General features: G+C 36.8%; 1 protein-coding gene across 11 annotated transcripts in view; it reads left to right on the forward strand.

Annotated features, from left to right (window-relative positions):
* MBD5 (methyl-CpG binding domain protein 5) overlaps window positions 1-25,855 on the forward strand; it is a 491,337-nt gene that overhangs the window by 440,573 nt on the left and 24,909 nt on the right. For 10 of the 11 annotated variants that reach the window (XM_070390101.1, XM_070390089.1, XM_070390114.1 and 7 more), the window contains 4 exons: window positions 328-2,463; window positions 14,613-15,638; window positions 17,326-17,534; window positions 21,308-22,516. In XM_070390101.1, the coding sequence (XP_070246202.1) occupies window positions 328-2,463; window positions 14,613-15,638; window positions 17,326-17,534; window positions 21,308-22,516 (4,580 nt within the window). The remainder of the gene's footprint in view (window positions 1-327; window positions 2,464-14,612; window positions 15,639-17,325; window positions 17,535-21,307; window positions 22,517-25,855) is intronic. The other variant, XM_070390147.1, reaches the window with a different exon arrangement.

The raw sequence follows: 25,855 nt of genomic DNA on the forward strand, positions 1-25,855 counted from the left end.
GATAAACATTATTAGAATGACTAATGTCTGTATGTACAGATTCAGAGCCCCATCCTTTCTCAACAGATAGGAGGTAAACAAGCATAATGAGCAGTTATTGAGAACCTTTGGTCAACTAAGGAAGAATAATGTGCATTTTTTTCAGACAAAATTTATTGTAGAATACAAACCTTTTTTTTTTATTGCAGAGTCACAGTTTCTATTTGCAAATTTCTTTTTCCAGTTGCCCTTCCTTTCTCATTTTCTCCTTTCCTTCCCTTCCTCCATTTTCACACAAAAGGATTGAGACTACTAACAGATTTTTTTTCTCTCTCTCTTTCACATCAGATGCAACTCCAGTAGTACCTTCACGGGCAGCAACTCCAAGATCTGTAAGAAATAAGTCACATGAAGGAATTACAAATTCTGTAATGCCTGAATGTAAGAATCCTTTCAAGTTAATGATTGGATCATCAAACACCATGGGAAGACTATATGTACAAGAACTGCCTGGAAGCCAGCAACAGGAACCCCACACTGTCTACCCCCGGCAGAGATTGGGCAGCAATGAGCATGGACAGAAGTCTCCATTCCGTGGCAGCCATGGAGGCCTGCCCAGCCCCGCGTCGTCAGGTTCCCAGATATATGGAGACGGCTCGATCTCGCCAAGGACTGACCCACTCGGAAGCCCTGATGTCTTCACAAGAAATAATCCTGGTTTTCACGGAGCTCCCAATTCTAGTCCTATTCACCTGAATAGGACTCCTCTTTCTCCACCTTCAGTAATGCTACATGGTTCTCCTGTACAGTCATCCTGTGCAATGGCTGGAAGGACTAATATACCTCTTTCCCCAACCTTGACTACAAAGAGTCCAGTAATGAAAAAACCAATGTGTAATTTTTCAACTAATATGGAAATACCACGAGCAATGTTCCACCACAAACCACCCCAAGGCCCACCTCCCCCTCCTCCACCTTCTTGTGCTCTTCAGAAAAAGCCATTAACATCTGAGAAAGATCCACTTGGCATTCTTGACCCTATTCCTAGTAAACCGGTGAATCAGAACCCTGTTATCATTAATCCAACTAGTTTCCATTCAAATGTCCACTCTCAGGTACCTGTGATGAATGTAAGCATGCCTCCTGCTGTTGTTCCTTTGCCAAGTAATCTCCCTTTGCCAACCGTAAAACCTGGTCATATGAATCATGGGAGTCATGTACAAAGAGTTCAGCATTCAGCTTCAACCTCCCTGTCCCCTTCTCCAGTGACATCCCCAGTGCACATGATGGGGACTGGAATTGGAAGGATTGAGGCATCGCCCCAAAGATCACGCTCATCTTCCACATCATCAGATCACGGAAATTTCATGATGCCACCTCTAGGACCCCAGGCCAATTGCAGTGGTATTAAGGTTCCACCCAGGTCACCAAGGTCAACAATAGGGTCCCCAAGGCCATCAATGCCATCAAGCCCTTCTACCAAGTCCGATGGACATCATCAGTACAAGGATATCCCTAACCCATTAATTGCTGGAATGAGTAATGTACTAAATCCCCCAAGCAGTGCAGCTTTTCCTACTGCATCTGCCGGAAGTGGTTCTGTAAAGAGTCAGCCTGGTTTGCTGGGAATGCCTTTAAATCAGATCTTGAACCAGCACAATGCTGCCTCCTTTCCAGCAAGTAGTTTACTCTCAGCAGCAGCCAAAGCACAGCTAGCAAATCAAAACAAACTTGCTGGTAACAACAGTAGCAGCAGTAGCAATTCTGGAGCTGTTGCTGGCAGTGGCAACACTGAAGGACATAGCACTTTAAACACCATGTTCCCTCCTACTGCCAACATGCTTCTCCCGTCAGGTGAAGGGCAAAGTGGTCGAGCAGCACTAAGAGATAAGCTGATGTCTCAGCAAAAAGACTCATTGCGGAAAAGAAAACAGCCACCTACCACAGTGTTGAGTTTGCTCAGACAGTCTCAAATGGATAGTTCTGCAGTTCCTAAACCTGGACCCGACTTGCTAAGGAAGCAGGGTCAGGGGTCGTTTCCCATCAGTTCAATGTCTCAGTTACTACAGTCTATGAGTTGTCAAAGCTCTCACTTGAGTAGCAATAGTACCCCGGGTTGTGGGGGCTCAAATACTGCTTTGCCTTGCTCTGCTAACCAGCTGCATTTTACAGATCCCAGTATGAACTCCAGTGTTCTTCAGAATTCACTGACACAGAGCATACCTTTAAGAGGGGAAGCCGTGCACTGCCACAATGCAAACACTAACTTTGTTCACAGTAATAGTCCAGTCCCAAACCACCATCTTACAGGTTTAATAAATCAGATTCAGGCTAGCGGGAACTGTGGGATGCTCAGTCAGTCGGGCATGGCTTTAGGAAATTCATTACATCCCAATCCACCTCAGTCAAGAATTTCAACGTCCTCCACTCCAGTGATACCAAACAGCATTGTTAGCAGCTATAATCAAACAAGTTCTGAAGCAGGTATGGTTTTATTAGAAAAAAGTACCCAAAGGTACTAAACTTTTATACGTTTTTTTAAAATTTGTACCAAAATATTTATTATGATAAGAAATGATCCTTTCCCCGATGTGAAATTCTCATCATTTCTTTAGTATTTATAATTTTCTTTACAGAATGCTAGGGATTTGTCTCTTAGAAAAAATAACAACCAAGAGGATTCCATGTGTTTCCGTTATTTGTTGTCAATCTGTTGTTTTGAATTTCGTTCAACTTTCAGTTGGTTCAATAACCATTGGACTCTAAACTACGAAAGAAACCATAGAAGGCAGGATTTCCTGGTTCATGAGACATGTACTTGGTCAATGCCAATATAAAAGCCGTTTCCCCTAGCTTGTGTTTGTATTCAGGTAAATGAAGCTCACCTTGGAAGATCCAAAAAAGAGGCAAAAATAAATGGATATTTTTTTCTTCTTGCTGCTGACCAGAAATAGGTGAATGAATAGGAAGAGTTAACTAGAAGTTGTATGAAGTAGAAAGCTGTCTTCTAATGTGTTTTCTTATCCTAGTTTGCTATCCCTTATTACTATTTGTTTGAAAAAATTCAAAAATGGATATTGGCTACTTCCTTTTTTAAAAAGGTAATAATTTAAGTTTTCTAATAAAAAAGGCTTGAAAACCTGATTTCCAGAATTTTTGATCTTGAAATTATTTTACAGTTTTCTTATAGAACTAAACCATTATTTTTACCATTGACATTATTGTATCTCATTATCTGCTATTAATGGAGACAGATTTATTTGAAAGTAGACACAGTAGAAAGAACTGTATTTTGTTCAGTAGAGTCCTCAGAAATTGCTATAAAAAAAATTTAAAGAAGCACTGTAGAGATAAATTCATGGAGACATCTGAAAATTTGACCATAAGAATATTAGAAATACCCAGAATCCAACAATAATGATTTGAGAGATTGGTGGGAAATGACAAGGTGGAAATAAAAAATGAATATAGAGACAGTATTACTCAGATATGAAAACAGTGGGCTTTTAAAACCAGATTGCTACTGGAAGTGAGAAAACTGCTGAGGCTTTTAATAGTAAGCTATTGTGTGGTTATATATAGACTGGTAGACCACCATGCTAGAAAGGCATTATGACCTACATGTCTTTGTTGTTGATAGTAAAATCAAGTGTTTTCCTTCCTGGTGTCACTACTTATACCTGCCATTCTCTACAACTTCTGTTATGTGTTATGTTTGATGTCAGTATTTAATGAAGAACTGTTCATTGACCTCTTGTGTTAAAAAGAATATAAGGTGAAAAAGATAATTGAAATGATTAGTGCCTTCTTGATAGTCTAAGAAAACTCATGAAGCTATTTTTTATGTGTTTAACAGGATACTTATTCCAAAGGGGCTTCCAGCTTCTCAGTGACTCGTATTTCTTTTTAGATAATCTCAAATAAATGAAAATTTAATCTTATGCATTTAGCAGATTAAAGTTACATAAAGTCAGTAACTATTTAAAAATACACTATATTTATTAAGCATACCTTCAATCATTTGGATGAGACATTGTTTGTCTCATTGTATTATATTTTTAAATTTTGATACCCCTTACCTCAACTTACTTTGTTTCAGGTCTAAGTTCATATTGCAAAGTGTACGTATTTTATTAATGATGTATTTTAATTTATCTATAATGGAAAAGACCGACATTTATTTATGTTCTTGTTTCTTCTGATTGTCAAGTTTAGACTTATTTTATATAGTCTTAGACATGTATTTTCTTGTTCCATGCCTCTCTGTAAAACATCAGATCTGGATTGCCAGTGCTGGGTTTGTTGAAACACGTATGTTGAAAATTTATTAATATAAGGAAAGTGTTAGCATATAAATAGTCAAAAGGGATGAGAATAAATGTCTAATAATGATGTGGATGTGACCAATCATGTGTCAGATAACAGAAAACATATGCTTGATAAAAATCTAGGTCAGTTAGAATTTTTTTAAGTATTAAACTTAATAAAATTAAATACTAATTAATGTATAGATCTGATGTGCAGCTGGTAATAAAAATGGGTAGATTTACTAATGTAGCTCTTTTGATGAGCTGATTTATTGACGAGGTCTCTAATATCATTCTTTTTAGATACACAGTGAACTGTGTCAGCTGAAGGTACTGTCGTGATAATTGCTTAGCAAACATCAAATAAACACCAGAGGTGGGCATTTACAGTGAGACAGCTGATGACAGACATAACTCTCCCATCAAGATTTGCTAAGTATTCCTAGCATACTAGGAAGACATTAGAAGAAAACACACTTTATTCTTAAAATGTTGCTTTTAGTTATCCTTGAGTACCTATGATGTACTAGGTTACTTACCTGTATTATTTCTAATTTGTGCAGTCTTCCAAAGTATAAGGTGTTCTTGTTCTCATTTTACAGATGGGTAAATTGAGCCTCAGAGAACTTGAGTATCCAAAGTCATACATAATTGAATAAGGATTTGAATTCAGGTTCATCTGATCCTAAAATCTGTTTTCTTCCCAGCTGCATAAGTTCTTCACTGGAAGCATCTAGTTGTCAAAAATACTGTTTTCCCTTTCAAATCTTTAAAAATATCCAAAAGACAGTGAATTGAAGCACATCAACGCATGTTAGAAACCATGTTTGTAAACTTTTGATGCACTTTTAGACCAAAGTCACTTATTTTGCCTTCTCTCTCTGGACTCTGATATACTAGTATACAATAACTAGGATGTTTGTGTCAATGCAGATAAAATGTCCACAATATCAAAAGAACTACCCCCTCATTTGTGAATTACATTTGCTAACCTTTATGTAAATGATTTTGTATTGCCTCACTCAGATAAGAATGGGTTTCCTAGTGGGTGATGTGTCAGTAGGCCTTTGTAGGAGACAGCTGTGCCCATGCCAGCCCCGTCACTCCAGTTTTGATAGCAGAGTGAGAGTGAGAGACACCTACAGGTGACAGGGCCCAAGTCTTCCTTGTGGTCGTGGAGCCTGAACAGAACTCAAATACCTCCTGCTCACCCCAGTGCCTTTTTTCCACTCTCCTAAGCAGCAGCTCAAAAATGTTGCATTAAGACTTCATTGAAGACCAGAAGTCACTCTGAAAACATTTAACTTGATAGGTTGTTTATTTTCAAGAACTTCTTTTATAGAGAGGTTTTTATTATAAACAACCCAAATATTCATGTTCTAGGCCTATATGTGAATACCAGTCCATATTTAAAATGTATTATAACTCATATATGAGAATTGAAGGCAAAGATAGTAAAAAAAAAAAAAAATCAGATAAATACGAAATGCTTAGAAATCAGGTTTTATTAATTCTGTTCGGCATTTTGAAATTGCCTTTCCACTAAAGCTCTCTTAACACTTTGCATTGCAAAGTTTACAGGTTTCTATTAACATTTTGGCTATGAAATTACAAGTGAAGTTTAATATTTCCATGTAACAGATTTAGAAAACGACCAGTAGGATACTTGGTAACATTCCTCAAGTTGTAAAACAAAGTTCTGGTGGATCTGGCAACCAAACCCAATCAATTCCTCAGTCTCAGTCCAAACATTCAAACTGCTGAATGCAGGTATGTTATGAAATCCATCAGTCGTATATATATTTAAAGCAATTTTCAGTTTATGAAGTTAGTTGAATTTCAACATTTAAGTGGTTCCAGCATGTGTCCTGTTGTTTGGTTTAGGGAAGAATTCAAAATCAAGTGCCCTGACCGGCAGATTTCATCGGGGCCATGCCTCCTCAGGCCTCTGACCGCTGCCCACCTGTTTACCACAGAACAAAAACACGCATGCCAGTAACTGGGGCCTTTGCAGAGGACCCAGCCTTTCATGGCCCTGTGGGTTTTCACAGTTTTCAAAGAAGCAAAAAGATTTAGACTGTTCTAACCAACTTAATAACTGAAGCTTGCCTTCCTCCAAATGATAAAGTCATTAAATACAACTTTTTCACTTTAAAATGCCTTTTATATTCTCACTTTTTGGTAATAAACATTTAATCAGCTCTTCTAAACACATGAAAATAAAGTCCTGTGAAGGGGCAGAGTATGAGTTTGTACCAAAAGAGTAAATAATTCAATCATTTCTTTGCCTTAACTCTTAAAGATATACATCGACTAACAAGAATATAAATAAACCTGTGAATAAATATATGCTCATGAATATTTATATATATATTTTTTAACTCTGGAAAAGAAAGTGTTTTTTCAGCACAAAATACATTTGATTGAAACTCAGTGCAGCCTCTGAACTGGTAGGTATAAGAAACTTAGAGACCACAAAAGGATACTTCATATATAAGCTTGGCTTTTTGTTCTCTGTATTTATTTATTCTTAGAATATCCTAGTAAAGAAAGGGAAACTGTCATTCCCTTCATTTGAGGTTATAGTTGCAAAAAGGTTATGGGATAAAAATACTCCAGGATGGATTATTGTACATGTTAGCTCTCTCAGGATATGGGACGTTTGAAGGGAAGTAAGCCTCTTGTCTAATGTAGACATACAGTGAAAAAAGGCAAAGATTGCTTTAAGGCTGTGACTGAATTAACAATAGTTGCTATTGAAAGTATTTCCACCCAAGTTTTTAAATGCCTAGATTCCTCATCTGATTGATGCACAGACTTCTAGGTTGAAAGTTGCCCTTTGCTCTTGTTTTTTAATCAAATACCAAAACTATATTAAATTCTTGATTATGTGATAAAAATCTATGTCTATTCTTTTAGATAAATTTTTGCAAAATGAGCCATTTCTTCTTTGCTGTAAGATATTTTTACAACAGACAATGTCTTGCTGTTTAAGAAGGTTTCCTAATATCAGGGTTACACCACTTGCTTTGTTTACATAATCCAGGTTTAATGTTTCCTCGTGTACAAAAAAAGGAATTAAAATATGTTTGATTTTAGACATTGAGTCTATGTAATCAAAAGTGAGAACTCATAGTGGTGTGATATGTTTGCTGATTCAATGGTCTATTTTGTACCTTTCAAGAAATAAATTGTCCCAGTGTGCAAATTGGGAGAATTCTATTCTATTGCAATACACTAAGCTCACTTATAAAACCACTATAAATCCTTAAGATCTCAAGGAGATGCCTAAGCTTTATTTACTAAAATCAAGTGGTCTAAAAATATTGAAGTAGCCTTTAAAAGTACCCAAATTCTAGGCAGTAAAGTTAACTCTACCAAGATCTGACTCATTAAAAAAAATGCTGAAACATATTTCCTACAGTGTCATCAAAACATTTCATTTCCATGTGCATGTAGTACTAAATCAAATCATAAACTTCTACCTTCTAGGAACTTCTATCACACAACATTAATGCTAACAAAGGAAAGAGTAGAGTAAAAGTTATTTTCTAAGAATTATACTTCTGGCAAAGTCAAAGTAACAACTCACCATTTTACAGATTTAGAATGGAACTAGACAGAAGTCTGCAGGAGTTGCCAAGATACTCCAGGGGTAGGAGCTAATCCAGGGAAATTCAGAATCTCTCTCCAAGACCCATGGGTACAGGTATAGGAGAGAGTAGTATTTATCACAGATGCCCTAGAGCAGGGCTCCTGGACTGCATAACTCCACAGGGATACCTGCCGCACTAGAGTCTGATAAGTATGCCTCCTGAAACACAGCTCCATAGATCATCCCCACAGAGCTGAGCAACTGAGAGGCCTGATCCTAAAGCAGTGTTTTTCAAACTTTTTTTTTTACATCTAATTTCTTTCTAACAAGAATTAACTTGGATTCCATTTCACCAAAGAGAAGTTTTTAATGTACAACAAAAATTTCCTGAAAAAACCCTCCATGTGATGCACTCTGCCATTCTGTCTCATCGTATCTTATCCTATCTCGTATTTTTATGACAGTCATGATCCACTGAAATTATTTCATCACCCACTAACAGAGCATGCCCCAGCATTCACATGTATAAGTTAACAGAATCAGTTTCCACAAAATAATATCATGGCTATGCATTGTACTTTTTTTTCTTTACTATTTCATTTATCAAAATATACTGATTGAGGGTATATGAAATTGATTTTACAGCCTTTAAATAGCTCTAAACATTGTCTTAAAATATTCATGAGGTAGTTAAGTCCGTATCGAGCATCTAGTATGTGCTCAGCACTGTTTAGCACTGAAGATAAAATAGTATACAGTGGAAGGACACAAAGTTAACTGTTAATAACCTAGAAACTACTTGCTCTGCTCATTAAACAAAATGGGGTGAACTCCCAGTTCGAATATTGACAGTTGGAGCATATTAACTGTTATTCTAGCATACAGAGGGGACAGAAATCCTACCAACCAAGAGAATTAACCTCTTCTCTCAGCATTTGTTTCCTTACAATAACTATTAAGAAAAATGTGATAAAAAGCATTTGTAAAACAAAAACCATTGTTACTTGAGAAACTGAAAAATCTCAAGCTTTTTTTTTTTTCATTTCAACAGCTTTTAGAGTAATCCTATGTGTTAATAGAGGAACCAGAAATGATCAGTAATAAAACACACAATTTTGTCTGACCCCATAAGAATGGCCTCCTTGATCCAGTCATCATCACTCTGACCTCATACTCCAAGGTACAGGCTACATTCCTTCCTTCCACTGGTCTTGCCTCTTCCCTAAGAGGTTGGCCCTATTGACTGCAGAGAGTATTTTCTCAGATACTGCCACCAGTTCCTCCCCACTCTTACTCCTAAGTTGTTTTGGTTTTCGGTGAAGAACAAATAGACACTAGTTCCTAGGGCTTCCTGTCTACTTCTGGTAAAGGAATGCTGGGTGTTTATATCAACATCCAAGGTACAAGACAGAGACTGGTATATCTTTGTAAATACATGTTACCATGTCATTACTAAGGCTTGGGAAACTAATGTTGGAAGATCTAGACTGCTCATAAAAGTTATCTTTCAATTTTTTAAATCAATCCTTTAAATAGAATTTTTTTCTCTTTTCATGGGATTGAAAAGTATATTTACTAGACTCACCAGGGCATGATATTTTCTTCTGTCTCTAGAAGCATTCATTTTTAAGGATTATCATTGATCCTGTTTGCAATTGAAATACACTTGCCAAAGCAAATGATAAAGGTCAGATAGTGAAGGAGTACCTTCTATATGATTTATTTCTTAGGTTCTTGAATTTTGTGGCTAAAAAATCAGTATTTGGGCTTATCAATTTAGAAAAAGTTTTATAGCATGAAGTTATATTTACCAAAATTGGGACTGTAGGCCGAACTGGTGTTATGGCATTTTTAAATTATTTTTAATTGAAAGATAATTGCTTTATGATATTGTGTTGGTTTCTGCCATACATCAACATGAGTCAGCCATAGGTACATAGGTCCCATCCCTCTTGAACCTCCCTCCCACCTCCCACCCCTTCCCACCCCTCTAGGTTGTCACAGAGACCCAGTTGGAGTTCCCTGAGTCATACAGCAAATTCCCATTATAATGATATTTTTAAAACACTTGTTGGTCAATTGGAATGAGCCTTATGCCCTCCCTGTGCACATACAAAGAAATGTGCAACAGTATTAATACTTAAGGGCCAACTATGAAAGAGTTTAGCCTAATATGAACAACGGCTTTTCTCAGAGTATTAGTGATGAGAAAAAAAATCTAAAGAGGTAGACGGTACTTTTTTTTTGAAAAGCAATTTTTAAAAATGAGATGAAACATCTCAAGAATGAAATTTAGTAACAGGAAAAATATCCTTTAAAAAATCCTAAAAAGAAATTACTGATGCTATTTCTGTATATACACTCATACACAGACACACATACATTATAAATTATATGTGTGTGTGAAGAGTACAGTTTACATCTGAAAATCTGCCCCACAGGAAGAACTCCCACTGTTGTTTCCTAATTGTACTGGATTATCTCAATCTCTGATTGGGTGTCTAGGAATATGATCTCACACCAGGGATGTTTGTTTGGGTAGCTTTCCAGTCTTAATTTCTTACTTCTTTAAAAGTAACAGCAATCAATGAGAAAAAGAAGTTATGCCAGTTTGTGGTGCCGCTGGCTGGTGTGAGATAAAAATTCTTTCCAATTAAAGGACTTTTCCAGCTTGCTAACTTGTTCCAGGCTCCCAGCTGCCTTTTAGTTATTTAACTGCTAAATGTTCAGTGAATAGTTTGCTTTTTAAAAAAAAAAAAAAACCCAAAACTATCTCCTTCATTAGATTAAGCACAAAACAGCTGCTCCCACCAAAAAAAATCAGCTTTGAGAAAACATTTGTCCCCATATGCTTCAACAGATGATAGTTTTTTATGCAGAGATAAGTAGTAAGTTCACCAGAGAATGCCTATTCAGGATTAAGTGGTTCAAAAATAAGCAATTTCCAGTTTTCCTTCCAGCTATAAAAATTGATGGGATCCTCTTTCAGTGACCCCAACAATAATGAGTGACTATAAGAATTCAGAGTACTTTGGGATGGACCTCTTCCTCTGTAAGATTATTTTAACTCTCCAGCATACCTGGGAGTCTTCTAAAGTAACTTGACATCTTCCAACCATCTCCTTTTCAGCAGCCTTTATCTCCTGGCACTGGACCAGGAGATAAAGAGTCAGTTTTCACAATACAAGAGTTAAAATACACGATACAAGTCAGTTTTCACTTTCTCTACTAATGGGTGGTATTCTCTCCTCCACATACACACTTGCCACACACAGAGAGCAAGTGATCTGATTTCTAGAAGTTGAATGCATGTTTTACAATCTTAATAGATTGATTCAACCAACATTTTTTGAACGCCAACCATGTGTTAGAGACTCTTGGATCTTGGAAATACGAGGGAAATAAGTAATCCTTGTCTTTAATGGTTTAGAAAGATGACTTTAAATACCTTCACTGCTTGTCTAAGGCGGCAGCAGGTTTAACCAGGGTTGGGAGGGCTGGAGTGGGTAGAAAATCAGCGTACAATATTTTCAGTCATATTTCTTTGTTTTGAGGATACATAGGACTCTTATTACCCTCCATATACTTTATTACCTCCTTGTCTATTTTTAAAATTATTTTGCTTCCACTTAGAAGCCCATTGTCTCCTTTTCCACTCTCAAATCCCAGATCAAAGGTTATCACTTGCTTAGTTTTTCCTAACACCTTCAGTTTTACGATTGTCCCCTTGTTATATACCTGCTATAGTTCCTAGCATATTGCCTTGTAGTTATACTAACTTTATGAAAAGAGCTTTAAAATTTCGTGGTTCATAATAAGCTCTCAATAAATGTTTATTTGAGACAGACAGGTAGATCTGTGTGTTTATCACTGTGTGTTTATCACATTGTCTAAATTCTGCTTTCCTGAAAGAATAGGCAGGGTGTTGTGTTATTGTTGTTTGTCTGTATCATCATTTTTATCGTTTTGTTCAGCGGAGTATACTTGATTGTTAAATTGGGTGTGTTGAAAACTAGGGAAAATAAAAAATATGCCTTGATCCACGTATTACCCTTAAGAAGCTTGTGATACTCACCACCTTCTTGTTTGCAATGCAAAAATATACCCAGAATAACCATATTTTCTTTATTGTAATTCCTCAAGAATATTTAGATGGAGAACTTTTAGAATAATGTCCCCAAATGATTACTTTCATAAATCCTCAAAATGGATGTTTCTGTTTCACAAAATAAAGATAAAAGAGTAATAACCTATAAGGAAATCCTTCATCTACAAAGCCTTGTATACACACTAGACTATTTCAGAAATGTACTCTTGACTGTGATTAGAGAAATGATGATCTGTACATTTAAATATGTCATTATTATTTAGCAGATAGGGAAAAAGCCATAGATAGTGATTACTAGTAAATAAGAGTTTTTATTAGCTTGTTCAAAAAAATGGTTTCCAAATGCAAATAAAGCAAAATACCTATTTATGGAAATGGCAGCAAGATTTAAGGAGCACTGAAATGTTTAAGGTGTTACTGTTTTTTATCACTGATCTGAATTAATATTTAAAGATTTGTATACCCTATGCCTACCTCAGCATCTTATCTCCTTTAAATGCAACAGTGAGAGCTTTAAAAAAATAAATAAAGTAGACCACAGCAGCTAGAAGACTTGCAAAGTCATACTATAGAAATATATGTGTTGGATATGCTGATTTTATACTCCGTACTGTTACGACATCATCACAACTAACTTTAGCTACTAATGTCAATAATGATGACAATGATAGCTCCTTTTATTTGTATACTTTTACATGTTGCAAGCCTTTCACTTACCTGTCTTTGATGCTCACAACGATCATGCCAGTGAATTTCCTTAGAAAATTTCAAAGGTAGGAAACTTTCATATACAGGAAGATGTCCATTCCCATGTTATATATAATAATGAAAAAATCAAAATATGAATGCCAAACTTTATCAGGTAGTTCAATAAATATGATCAGTCTACATGCTACATGGTTAAAAGTATTCATATAGAGTCTATATATCAAAAAGGAAAAACCCTTGGGTTATTCTGGTAGGAGAAAATAAGAAAAATATATCATTGTATTTGTACTTCTATTACAACTATGGAAACATTTCTGTGTATTTGGACAAGGCCTCAGTGGTAACATAGTCATATATAAAGTTTGTTGTGATGGCATAGCACAGCAGTAAAATGTTTGAATTATTTTAGATTTTCAGTAACACTGTATTGTTCATTATAACATATACATGTCTAATACTTTAATAAATGTATGTGCTTATAATAACTAATATTTGCTAAATGTATATATTATTATAAAACAATGCATTTCTTTAGGGTAAGACATTTTCCAAAAGATGCTTGTAGGTTCCTTTTCAACAGAATGTGATTCTCACCCTCCCCACACCCACCTTGTACATCTGGATCACCAGGGGTGATTTCAAAGAATACTACTGCCCAGGCTGTACCCCAAGAGATGAGTTCTGTGCTGATCTTGGTTAGGACCCAGACATTGGTTGGTTTGTTGGCTTGTTTGTTTTGTGCAGCTTGGATTGGTAACAACTAAAACAATTATGATACACAACTCTAATTTTATTATTAAATTCCTTGAATTTTCATCTTTAGCATACATAAGATTTTCACAATTAAGAATACCACTGGATGAAGACTGGTTAAGGAATCATGAGTATAAAGTATCTTTATGCTATTAGAATGACAAAGATTTAAAAATAATGATAAACAGTGTTGATGAGAAAAATGAGCACTACCGACATTGTTTATAGAAATATAAATGGAATGCATATTGATCAGCTACACTGGAGGGCAGTCTGACAATGTGTATCCAGAGCTTTAAAATATATGTAAACCTTTTGTCCCTGGAACTCTACTTTTAAGAATTTTTCCTTAGAAAACAATTGAGCATATTAGCAAAGATGAGTAAATAAGAATGTTTATCATAGTGTTGTTTAAAATAGTAAAAGATTGTAAATTATCAAAATATCCACAACTGTGGATTGAATAAATTATGGTATATCCATACATGGATACTAGTCAAATAGATCTATAGTTAACATGAAAGAATAGTAACAATGTATTGATAAAAGAAAAGTTACAAAACAATATGATTCTGTTTTTGTTAAAAATATATGTAACATATATGTGTGTGTGTGTGTGTCTACATATGTAATACATACATGCAGGTGGAAAAGCCCAGAAAACTATACACTAAAATATTAATATATCTACATAGGTACTTTTTATTATCTGTTTTATATTCTCATGCATATTCTATTTGTTTTTTTCCCCTAAAAGAAAATACTAGTAATATAAATAAAGACCAAAAACTTTTTTTTTTATGTAAAAATATATTTTGAAAAATGAAGCCTTGTTACTTTTTTCTAACCAAATGAATGGACTACAACACAGCTTCCCCCATTTTCACTTTGTCCGGCTGTGAAAAACAAGATATTTGACAGAACAGCTATTTCTTAAAGTGCTAAACTTCTCCAGAATATTTACATTCAAAGTAAATTAAGAGGTATGAAGTTGAACTTGTTTCATTAACGTGTCAGATCATCTCTAATTACAATTAATCTGGTTAGCCTCTATAAAGATGGCATGTAATATATTCATCGAAATATATCTCAATGTATTTTTATAGAGAAGTCTTCCTTAACCTCCGTAATTAATAAATGGGTTTTTTCCCCTTTCTTTCAGGCGGTTCAGGACCATCCTCCTCCATAGCCATAGCTGGCATCAACCACCCTGCCATCACAAAGACAACATCTGTTCTTCAAGACGGCGTCATAGTCACCACCGCAGCTGGAAACCCACTGCAGAGTCAGCTGCCCATTGGGAGTGATTTTCCTTTTGTTGGCCAGGAGCACGCACTTCATTTTCCATCCAACAGCACTTCAAACAACCATCTTCCACACCCCTTGAACCCCAGCCTCCTCAGTTCTCTACCTATCTCTTTGCCAGTGAATCAACAGCATCTCCTAAACCAGAATCTATTAAATATCTTCCAGCCTTCAGCAGGAGAAGGCAAGTCTGAGATCAACCTCCACCCTTTAGGTTTTCTCAACCCGAATGTAAACGCTGCTTTAGCTTTTCTCTCCGGTGACATGGATGGGCAGGTATTGCAGCCTGTTCACTTTCAACTCTTAGCAGCCCTGCTTCAGAACCAAGCCCACGCAGCTGCCATGCTTCCCCTGCCATCTTTCAATCTGGCCATCTCAGATATTTTGCAACAGCAAAATACCCCCTTACCCTCATTAACACAGATGACAGCCCCACCAGACCATTTGCCAAGCAATCAGTCAGAGAACAGCCGAGCTGAGACCCTTTTAACCAACCCCCTGGGGAACCCTTTACCAAGCTTTGCAGGCAGTGACACTACTTTTAACCCCCTCTTCCTCCCAGCTGTCACTGGGGCCTCAGGATTAATGGCCTTGAATCCCCAGCTGTTGGGAGGTGTCCTGAACTCGGCATCGGCCAACACCGCTAATCATCCAGAGGTTTCCATAGCAACTTCTTCCCAGGCAACCACTACCACAACCACTACATCATCAGCAGTGGCAGCACTGACTGTCTCAACACTTGGTGGGACAGCAGTGGTGTCAATGGCAGAAACATTGCTGAATATATCTAATAATGCTGGGAATACACCTGGTCCAGCTAAACTCAACAGTAACTCTGTGGTGCCACAGCTACTTAACCCTCTACTGGGGACAGGTCTGCTTGGTAAGTTAAATTTTTTCACAAATTTTTACAAAAGAAACGTTTTTCTAATTCTATTTTCTCCTTTAAAAAAAAACCTCCATTTTGTCACACTATTTTTAAAAATGTTTTTGTTATGTCACAGCTTGCTTAAGGAAGAACTAAATATAATAACACCCACATACAACCATAGTTATACAAACATGAAAATGACTTTTTCCTTTTCCCCTATTCTAGAAATACTAAATGTCATTTTAATCTGCCTTCTCTCCTAATTCTGATGCCACCTAAACCTAACCTACTCATCATTCTCTTAAGCCAAGTAGTGTCTTATTTTTCAAATAATTAAAGCACAGGTACACCTTAAAAATAACATTTATTTGAATTTTAGTTGATGTGGCATCACAGGGTTAGTATGAGCAGCTGCACTGTGGATGAAAACAGTTTGAGGAAGTGCTTTTCCAGGTGATCCCTAAATTAATGAAACTAAATGCTTATCCATAAGAAACTAAATGCTTAAAATAAGAAACAAGACATAAAAACATTCAAAGTTAATGCTTGCCCAAGTTCAAGGAAACAAATAGCTACTGCTTGGTTTTCTCAAACAGTATTATTCTTTAGAACTTTGTGGCTTAAAAACAAAATCCTTTATGTAGATTATCTTATCTCAAAAAATTTATAAAATCTTGTCAAGTATATTCAGCTGTTTGATGCCGGTAATTGTAGTATAGAGATGGTGCCCATAAAGTCTGGAAACATAGGCAAATGTACATGATATTGTCAAGGGCATCTTCAGTAGCTAAAAAAATAATATGTTTCTAGTTTTCATAAGCACCTTTATAAAATAGTTTAATTACTCCTATTTGGCAATCAAATTAGTGTAGTAAAGAACCTAAAAAGCGCTACAGATTTCAAGTCATAGGACAATTTCTATGACATTATCCTCAAAATAAGGTCAATGTAATTTCAAAACAAGTTAATTTTGAAGTTCGAATATAACTTTGGTATTAACTATTGAAGCCTGGTGGGCTGCCGTCCATTGGGTCGCACAGAGTCGGACACAACTGAAGCGACTTAGCAGCAGCAGGAGCAGCATCCTATCTGATTATATAACATTTATTCTTTATGACTATGACAGTGAATTTTTCTGTATTACTAGCTTTATTTACAATTTTAATTTTAGGTAACCAAAATACCGAATACATATTTTATGTAAAAACAAAATGTATATTAAAACAGACAAAATACATATTAATACATATTTCTAAACCAAATTTAATTTGATTTGGTGGTAGTTATTATTATGGCTTGAGAACTAAGTTTTGTAAACAGGCCTGGTCAGGCCCACGTATTTTAACTATCTTATGATTGCTAAAGCATTTAGGGCTAATTTTAACCTTTAATTGTGGTTGCTTTAACAAAAATGGCTTCAAGGAATTCTATGACACTGAAGATCAATATATAAGGATTGGCTAATGGATAGACCAAAAACTAACTAGTCTCTCCATGATATGAAAGATAAATAATGATTATGAAAGATAAATAAGAAAATTAGTCTTTCTTACCACTTAGTAAGACTTTGAGGAGAAAAAGAGAAAAGAGTTACCATGTAAGTCTAGTTTTTAGTTTTTTTTAGAAATCCTCAAGAAAGATAGGCATAGGACCTCCAAAGAATCACATTGACTTATATTTTATATTTTTCATACTATAGGTGACATGCCCTCAATAAACAGTACTTTGAATAACCATCAACTGACTCATCTACAGTCGCTGTTAAACAACAGTCAGATGTTTCCTCCAAATCAGCAGCAGCAGCAACTTCTTCAGGGGTACCAGAATCTCCAGGCATTTCAAGGACAGTCCACAATTCCTTGCCCAGCTAACAATAACCCCATGGCTTGTCTGTTTCAGAACTTCCAGGTACTCTCCTTTCCTGGGTTACTTTAGTAGAAAACAATGTTTACTACTTGTTTTGCTAAATTGGGAGAAACAGACAAAAGAAGGTGATTATGTACCTTTTCACCTCTACTTACTATTATTCCTCAGTAATGTTGTTAAAGTTTCAGTGTTTTTATTTGAAGCATTTTATTTTGTCTGAAGCATCTCAGTGGTCCTTTAGAAGTTGTTATTAAAAACTGATCATGTTACCCTCTTAAACTCTTGTGGTTTCCCATTGCTCCCAGGGCTTCCCTGGTGACTCAGTGGTAAAGAATCCACCTACCAATGCAGGAGACTGGGGTTCCATTCCTGGGTCAACAAGATACCCTGGAGAAAGAAATGGCAAGCCACTTCTGTATTCTTGCAGGAAATCCCATGGACAGAGGAGCCTGGTGGGCTATATTCCATGGGGTCGCAAAAAGAGTTGGATACAACTTAGCAGCTAAACAACAACATTGCTCCCATGATTAAAATCCACATCCTTAACGTGTTTACCCTGCCTCACTCTCCAGCACCAGTTCACACCACTCTCTCCCTGGCTTCAGCCACTTGGTCTTCTTTTAGTTCTAAAAACAAATAAATTCCTGATAGATTAAGGAGCTGGATGGAAAGAGGAACATTAAATAAATACATGAAGAAAATATAGATTTTTAAATAATCTTAGGGTAGAAAAGGCTCTTTCAGCAAGGCACAAAACCAAGGAGTCAAAAAGAAAAGAGGTGACAGAGTTGAATACATAAAACTTTAAATCTGTATGATTAAAGATATTCTAAACAAAGTTGAAGACAGGTGGCAACCTGGCAGAAGTTACTGGGTTGGCCAGAAAGTTTGTTCATTGGCCACATCCAAACAAACTTTTGGCCAACTTAATACATGCATAATAATAGCAACTAATTGCCATTCATAATATTTTAAAAGCTCCTACAAATTAGGAAGAAAAAAGAATCAATTAGAAAAATGAGCAATAGAAATGAACAGACATTTCAGAAAATTAAATAATAATTAGTAATAAACATGAATAATCAGAATTATACAAATTACAACATTACTATGTCCATCAGATAGTTATATCCTTTGCTAACAGAGGAGTGGGGAACTGGATTCTTTCAGATATATTGTTGGTCTGATTGTATGCTGACATAGTCCTTTCAGAGGGTGATTGATAGTTTATCAATTTTACACACACACACACATACACACACATATATGTGTGTCTATATATGTGTGTGTCCTTTGACCCACAAGTTCAACTTTGATATTTTGGAGAAATCAAGGCACAATCTAGAATGTTTTGTTGCAATTTGATTTGTGGTGTCAAAAATTAGAAACCACTTAAGCAACCATCAGTAGGAAAATAGTTAAATATTGAGTATGTTTTGCTATTTTCATCTATCTAGTAGATTCGAAGATTAGGTAGGTTTATATAATCTGATATAGACAGATCCACAAGATTACAGAACTCCAACACTGTTGTATTATAGAACAGTACTAAAATATAATACCACTTACATGAAAAAAAGAAATGAGGCAAGGGGAAAGGAAGGTGTGAAAGAAAGAAGGGAAACTAGATGTGCAGCTGCACACTTAAGGTATTAAAAACAAGTCTATGAGGATGTATTCGAACACTGATCATTTTGAGAAAGAAACGGAATCAGAGTGGGATACAAAAGTATAGATTTGGGTGGGAAAGTGATGAAGAAAGCTTTTCTCTTTTGGACAATGAAAAAATACTCATATAATAAAATAATTTAGAAGGGAAGAATAAGCTCTCAACCATGTCAATGAGTAAATAAGTAGGTAAAGCCTGAAGGGAATCCATTAGATTTAGCAGTTAGAACAACAGTAGCTTGAATGCAGTTTTTGCGGAGTTGTGGGAGCAGGAGCCAGATTGCAATGGATGGAAGAATGAAAAATAAATTAGAGTTTGGATTACTCTTTTTAAAACTTTTTAAAACCTAACTACAAAGAACATAACAGAAATAAAATAGTGCCCCAAGGTAGGCATAGATTGAATGCAAACTTTTATTGATAAAATATGGAAGCCATGCACATAGTTGAATGCTAAAGAAAAGAGACAAAGAAAAAAGTAGAAGAGATTGAACATAAAGAAGAGAAGGGGTTAACAGATAAGGCAAGATCCCTGAGGAAAGGCTTGGTATCCAGAGCATAAACAGAGGACTTACTCAGAGGGCAGAGGGAGCGCCTCTTACACTGGGAAGCGGGACAGGACCAGGGACACTGTGCAGGGAACTGTGTGCTGCCAGAAGGCAGGGAGTAGCCAAGTATAAGAATAATGAGAACTCCTAACCTATAAATTTGATTATCTCTGTTAAGTAGGGTCAAATACTAAGAGTAATGTGGGAAATAGTATAGCAGCTGGCTTGAGGAAGTGGATAAAATCTGAATAGTTGTGACAAAGAGTGATACCTAACCAGAGGATCATAGGATTGATGGGAATACAAACCCCCAGCTGAGATTGGAAGCCATAAGTTCCTATGGATAGATACTCAGCATCCTCACTGTGCATACAGATACAGAAGGCAGGGAGCTAAATTGACCCAAGATTGGAATTTTTATCTGGTAGGTGTAGATAAGGGGAGAATGGCAGGAAAGTAGTTATGTTGCTGATGGATCCCAGGTTCTGGTTTAGCAGGAAAAGATGTAAAGACAGGAAGTGAGTGATCGTGGGTCAGTGAAGCAGGGGGTGGGGGGACGGGAAATCCAAAGTATCAAGGTTCTGGAGAGCAATTCTTAGCTGGGGTTGGTGAAACTAGAATAACCTGTGGACTTTTTCAAAGTGCACTCATCATGCCTATGATGAGCATTGATACTCTTCACTGGCCATTTCCTCCCATCACCTCTTCCCAATGAAGCATCACCTCCGAGGCCACTGTTGTCACTGTTGGCAGCGTGGGAATGTCCCTCAGGCAGTTACCCAGTAAGGGTGAAGAGCTGGTGTTACTACCCTACCTAAAGATTTCAAAAATTCAGTGTCATCTCAGAAGTAGTTTGGGGACTTCCCAGGTGGTACTAGTGGTAAAGAATCCTCCTGTCAATGCTGGAAATGCAAGGGTCACGGGTTCGATCCCTGGGTCAGAAAGATCCTCTGGAGTAGGAAGTGGTAACCAAGTCTAGTATTCTTGCCTGGAAAATCCCATAGACAGAGGAGCCTGGCAGGATACAGTCTGTGGAGTTACAAAGAGGCAGACAGGACTGAGCACAACTCAACAGAAATAGTTTCATTGTTAAGAAAGGGGTGTATATATATATATATTTTTTTTTTTTGTTTTCTATTTCACTTAATTCAGTAGAAATATCAATGAGTTAGAGATCATTTTTAAAACCTGTTTCCCTTTTTAATGTGAGCAATGCTGGTGACAGACTTGTTTCTCTCTTTGAATTCCAAGTTGAAAACCTGTAATGACACTAAAAACATGGAATCATCGCCTGGAAACCTTTTGTGTCCAACCACCTCAACTGTAATTTTTCCACAGAATGTTTAGTAATATGATTTTTTTTTAAATCTGTTATATGATTCCAATCAAAGAAACAGTACCCAAGTATAATCAAGACATGTCTTTCTATACAGAGTGACTTCTGATTTCATTTTTGAGTCTTATTCTGTCTTTATATGGCCTTCCTTGTTATAGTCATTGGTCTTCTGGTAAATCTTAAAATTACAATCTTTCTCTTTAAGGACTTGAAATTTTTTTTTCTCTCTCTCTGTCTCACTACTTCCTGTCTATTTCTTTAAGGTGAGAATGCAGGAAGATGCAGCTCTCCTAAACAAAAGAATAAGCACTCAGCCGGGGCTCACAGCACTTCCCGAAAATCCAAACACTACACTTCCACCTTTCCAAGACACCTCTTGTGAGTTGCAGTCGAGGATTGACCCATCTCTAGGTCAGCAGGTGAAGGATGGCCTCATCATGGGGGGCCAAGGCGATGCTTCCGTAGATGCTATTTACAAAGCAGTCGTGGATGCAGCCAGCAAAGGGATGCAGGTTGTCATCACCACTGCTGTCAACAGTACAACTCAGATCAGCCCCATTCCAGCTCTGAGTGCCATGAGTGCCTTCACTGCTTCCATCGGTGACCCATTAAGTCTCCCCAGTGCTGTCAGTGCGGTCATTCACGGACGAAACATGGGCAGTGTGGATCACGATGGGCGGCTGAGGAGTGCGAGAGGGGCTCGGTTGCCCAGCAGTCTGGACCACGGGAAGAACTCCAGCGAAGGAGATGGCTTTGAATATTTCAAGTCAGCAGGTTGCCACACATCTAAAAAACAGTGGGATGGGGAGCAAAGCCCTGGAGGGGAGCGAAACAGGTGGAAGTGTGAGGAGTTTTTAGATCATCCAGGCCACATCCACAATAGTCCTTGTCACGAAAGGCCCAACAATGTCTCTACACTGCCATTTCTGCCTGGGGAACAGCACCCAATACTGTTACCACCGAGAAACTGTCAAGGGGATAAGATTTTGGAGGAGAATTTCAGGTATAATAACTACAAAAGAACTATGATGAGTTTTAAGGAGAGACTAGAGAACACTGTGGAAAGATGCGCACACATTAACGGGAACAGATCTCGGCAGAGTCGGGGCTTTGGAGAGCTGCTGAGCACCACAAAGCAAGACTTTGTCCTAGAGGAGCAATCTCCGAGCTCCTCCAATAGTTTGGAGAGTTCTCTGGTCAAAGACTACATCCATTACAATGGAGACTTTAATGCCAAAAACATTAACGGGTGTGTACCTAGCCCTTCAGACGCTAAAAGCATTAGTAGTGAAGATGACCTAAGGAACCCAGACTCCCCCTCTTCAAATGAATTGATCCCTTATAGGCCAAGGACGTTCAACGTTGGCGACTTGGTCTGGGGCCAAATCAAAGGACTGACTTCCTGGCCTGGAAAATTAGTCAGAGAAGACGACGTTCACAGTTCTTGTCAACAAAGCCCCGAGGAAGGGAAGGTATACCAATCTTTATCCGTTGTCAAATACTAACCTTTGTTCAGATGTCAGTTCTTATTTTCTGTTATCATCACTTTGGATTCTTCATGACTCATTGAGGTCTCACAAACTTCTGGAGCATAAAATGAAGAGGGGATGGTTGTAGTCACCAAAATGTCATATCGTCAAGTGGTGAGTTGTAAAGCATTTGTAGATCCCACTAGGGTTCAGCATGGCTCTGACCCAGGAACCAGATTTCCAGAATTTGGTTAACTTGGCCTTTCTTCCTTGCATGTGCCTAGTTCTTCATTCATACAGAGAACAAAGGCAAGTAACAATGATAGGGGGAGAAAAATCTGGTGGTTGTTGGAACCCAGCAATGTGGCAGGGGTCCTTCCAGGTGACAGAAAGCGCCAGGGGATTGGAACTCTCCCATGTGCTGATGTGTGATACACAAAACTGGGGAGAAGCTAACACTGGGGTGGAGTTGCAGCCATTTCTGGAAGCAGGAGGTAACATCTGAGTTTAGAATGGTGTCTCCTTTCAGGAAAAGTTCTGGGTCTTTGAAACATATGGAACTGTTTAACCCCATAGTCTGGTTCTACTTAACACAATCTGATCACATAAATTAAATGAAAACTTCTCCATGAAACTACCATTCAATTTAGAAGAAATTAGTAAGGGTCTTCTGAGCTTTCCCCCTCCCCACAATTGGTAGAATTGACTCACTAGGCAAGAAATGTGCAGAATGTTCAAAGTAGATAGAAAAATTTATATCTGAGCAGGAGATGAAAATAATGCACATTCCCTACATAGGATGAAGAAACATGTAATTTTTCATCTCCTTAGGAAATAAAAATTCCTTTTACAGGTATATATTATTCTCTTAAAGATTATATTGTATAAAGCTATTTCAACTCTGCTCAAACCTCCACTGGCATTTAGGTTTAATGGCAAAGGAAACCAAAAGCCTTTTGCCAGCACAATAAAAGGATTGTCTTTCTCCAAATGACCGGGAGGTCCTTAAACCCATTGCTTATAATGCCTAATATATACTTGTCAGGGTACACTTTCAGCATAATGTTTCTACCTTTGATAAGAAAATGAATTCCATATTCCTATTCATAAAACATTTTACTCTCTAATCTCTCCAAGACCAGACAAACATTCTTTGGGCTGATAAACCTAAATATTTTTGACAGTTTATTCAAGAAATAATTAGAAACAGCAAAATTGGGCTTTTATTATGATGTAGACATTGAACTGTTTTATAATCTGTGCAAATAAAATCAAGTTTTTTTATGTGCCACTTTATCAAAAAAAAAAGCTTAACTAACAAAAAGATTATGGCTTCCCTTCCCTGGAAACATTCTTCCTGTCCTACAAGCCTTGTCTGAATATCTTTTTATGTCCTTAGGAGAATAAAGGCACATACTTTTAACACATTTCAGTTTAAACCATGATCCTAATCTTCTGCTTAGTCTGTGTTAGCAAACTCCCGGGATTGAACTCCTCACTGATGTTTAGGAAGATGCACCTAAAAAAAAAAAAATCATTATCTAAGAGTCCAAGAAACATTTTTTTACTTTATTTGAAAAATCAGCTGGTTTTCAATCACTATAAAGTAAAAGTGTTTCACAAAATCCAGATCCTTTTTCCTTGTTATTGACAATAGATTAATTCCTAACAGGGAGCATAAAATTGTTTATGTAAATTCAAATATCCCCTCACCCATTGGCTGACATTGTAATTTTACATTCTTACAACTTTGATATCAAAATCTTGATAAAAAGATACACTAAAAATACTTTTAGTAAATCAGAGAAAGTAATTGAAAGCATACATTTAGAGATGAAAAACTAAAAATTTATAATGAAATATTAATGATAACACATGAAATATTTACCTGTCATTAAAAAGCAAAGTATATCAGTCTTAAAAGCTCTAGGGCACTTAACATTTTAAAATATCTCTGGTCTTTTCAGGACAGCTCACTTTTGCACATAAACAAGCAAAGTGCTACTTCACAACCCCTTTTTTTCTCCTATAGTTCACAAAACAAAGGAAGGTCTTCCTTATTAATGATGCCCAGCTAGTCAAACACCGTTCTCCAGAAAAGGTGAACACCAGAAAAGGTGAAATTTCAAAAACAGGTCTCTCTGACTTCAGCCAAATGTCCTTTGCCTGATGTCTTGGTGATCCTGGTTCATCTAGAAAAGATTAAACTGTGGTTAATATCTGTGTAAGACAAAGCATGATCTGTCTGAAAAGATTTCCTGTAAAACATATTTTACATTAAAATTGGTTTAAAACTGTGAACCAATTATGATGTAAATTTCATTTACATTGAACCTCTTAGTTCTCACAATGTCAGATACATAAAGCCTTGTGCATTTATAACCAGACTTATGCTTTTAAAAAGGTAAGCAGTACATTAGGTTTTCTTCCATATACTGTGGCAGTGCCTGACATTTTAATAAAGTCAAGAGAGAAAGAGACTGACTTCATGAACAATTTGTTTATTATAGTAAAATCTTATTAATTCCATCTTGCTGATATGGAATGTGAACCATTTTCCCCTGTAATTCTCTCTGTAGTATCTCAGAAGAAACGGTTTGCAGAAAAATTTTCTTACACATAATCATTTAAAACCTTTTCAGCCTCTCCATTTTTCATACTAGTATTTCTATGTTCACCTGAGTAAATTAATCCAAGATGCTGTCAGACCCTACCAGATAGCATCTATGTTAATTCAAATTTTAGAACAGGTTTATTATCTCCTCCCACTCCCTATATCTCACAAACCTATCGTTTATTTTTTGTTAGTATCTTTGTTCTCAACAAGTCACTTCAAATTCTTTTTAGAAGCAGAGAAGAAAAAATCTGGGAAAGATTGAGGGCAGGAGGAGAAGGGGGCGACAGAGGAGATGGTTGGATGATGGCATCACCAACTCAATGGACATGAGGTTCAGCAAACTCCAGGAGATAGTGAAGGACAGGAAAGCCTGGCATGCTGCAGTCCAGCACAGGTCACAAAGAGTCAGTCACGACTGAGCAACTGAACAACAAAAACTAGAAAAAAAATAATTATCACGATTACAGGTAACTAATTCAGAATAAGCCGGACACCTCTCATGTTTTCAGGTTGCCTGAATAGTCTCTGGACTGATAGGTCAGGGCTGCGAATGGAGCAGGGACTGAGATCTCCAAGTTGTCCATAACCTGATACTTTAGCTAACTGTTTGTCATGAGTGTAAATGACTTGGTCAGCTTATGATTTAAAAAGACATTTTTAAATCTTCAGTGGGGTGTTAAATGTAGTAGAATTGCTAATAGTGCATTAGAAATATCCTGCAGTTT

This window comes from Bos mutus, chromosome 2 (genome assembly GCF_027580195.1).
Source record: "Bos mutus isolate GX-2022 chromosome 2, NWIPB_WYAK_1.1, whole genome shotgun sequence".
Lineage (NCBI taxonomy): Eukaryota > Metazoa > Chordata > Mammalia > Artiodactyla > Bovidae > Bos > Bos mutus.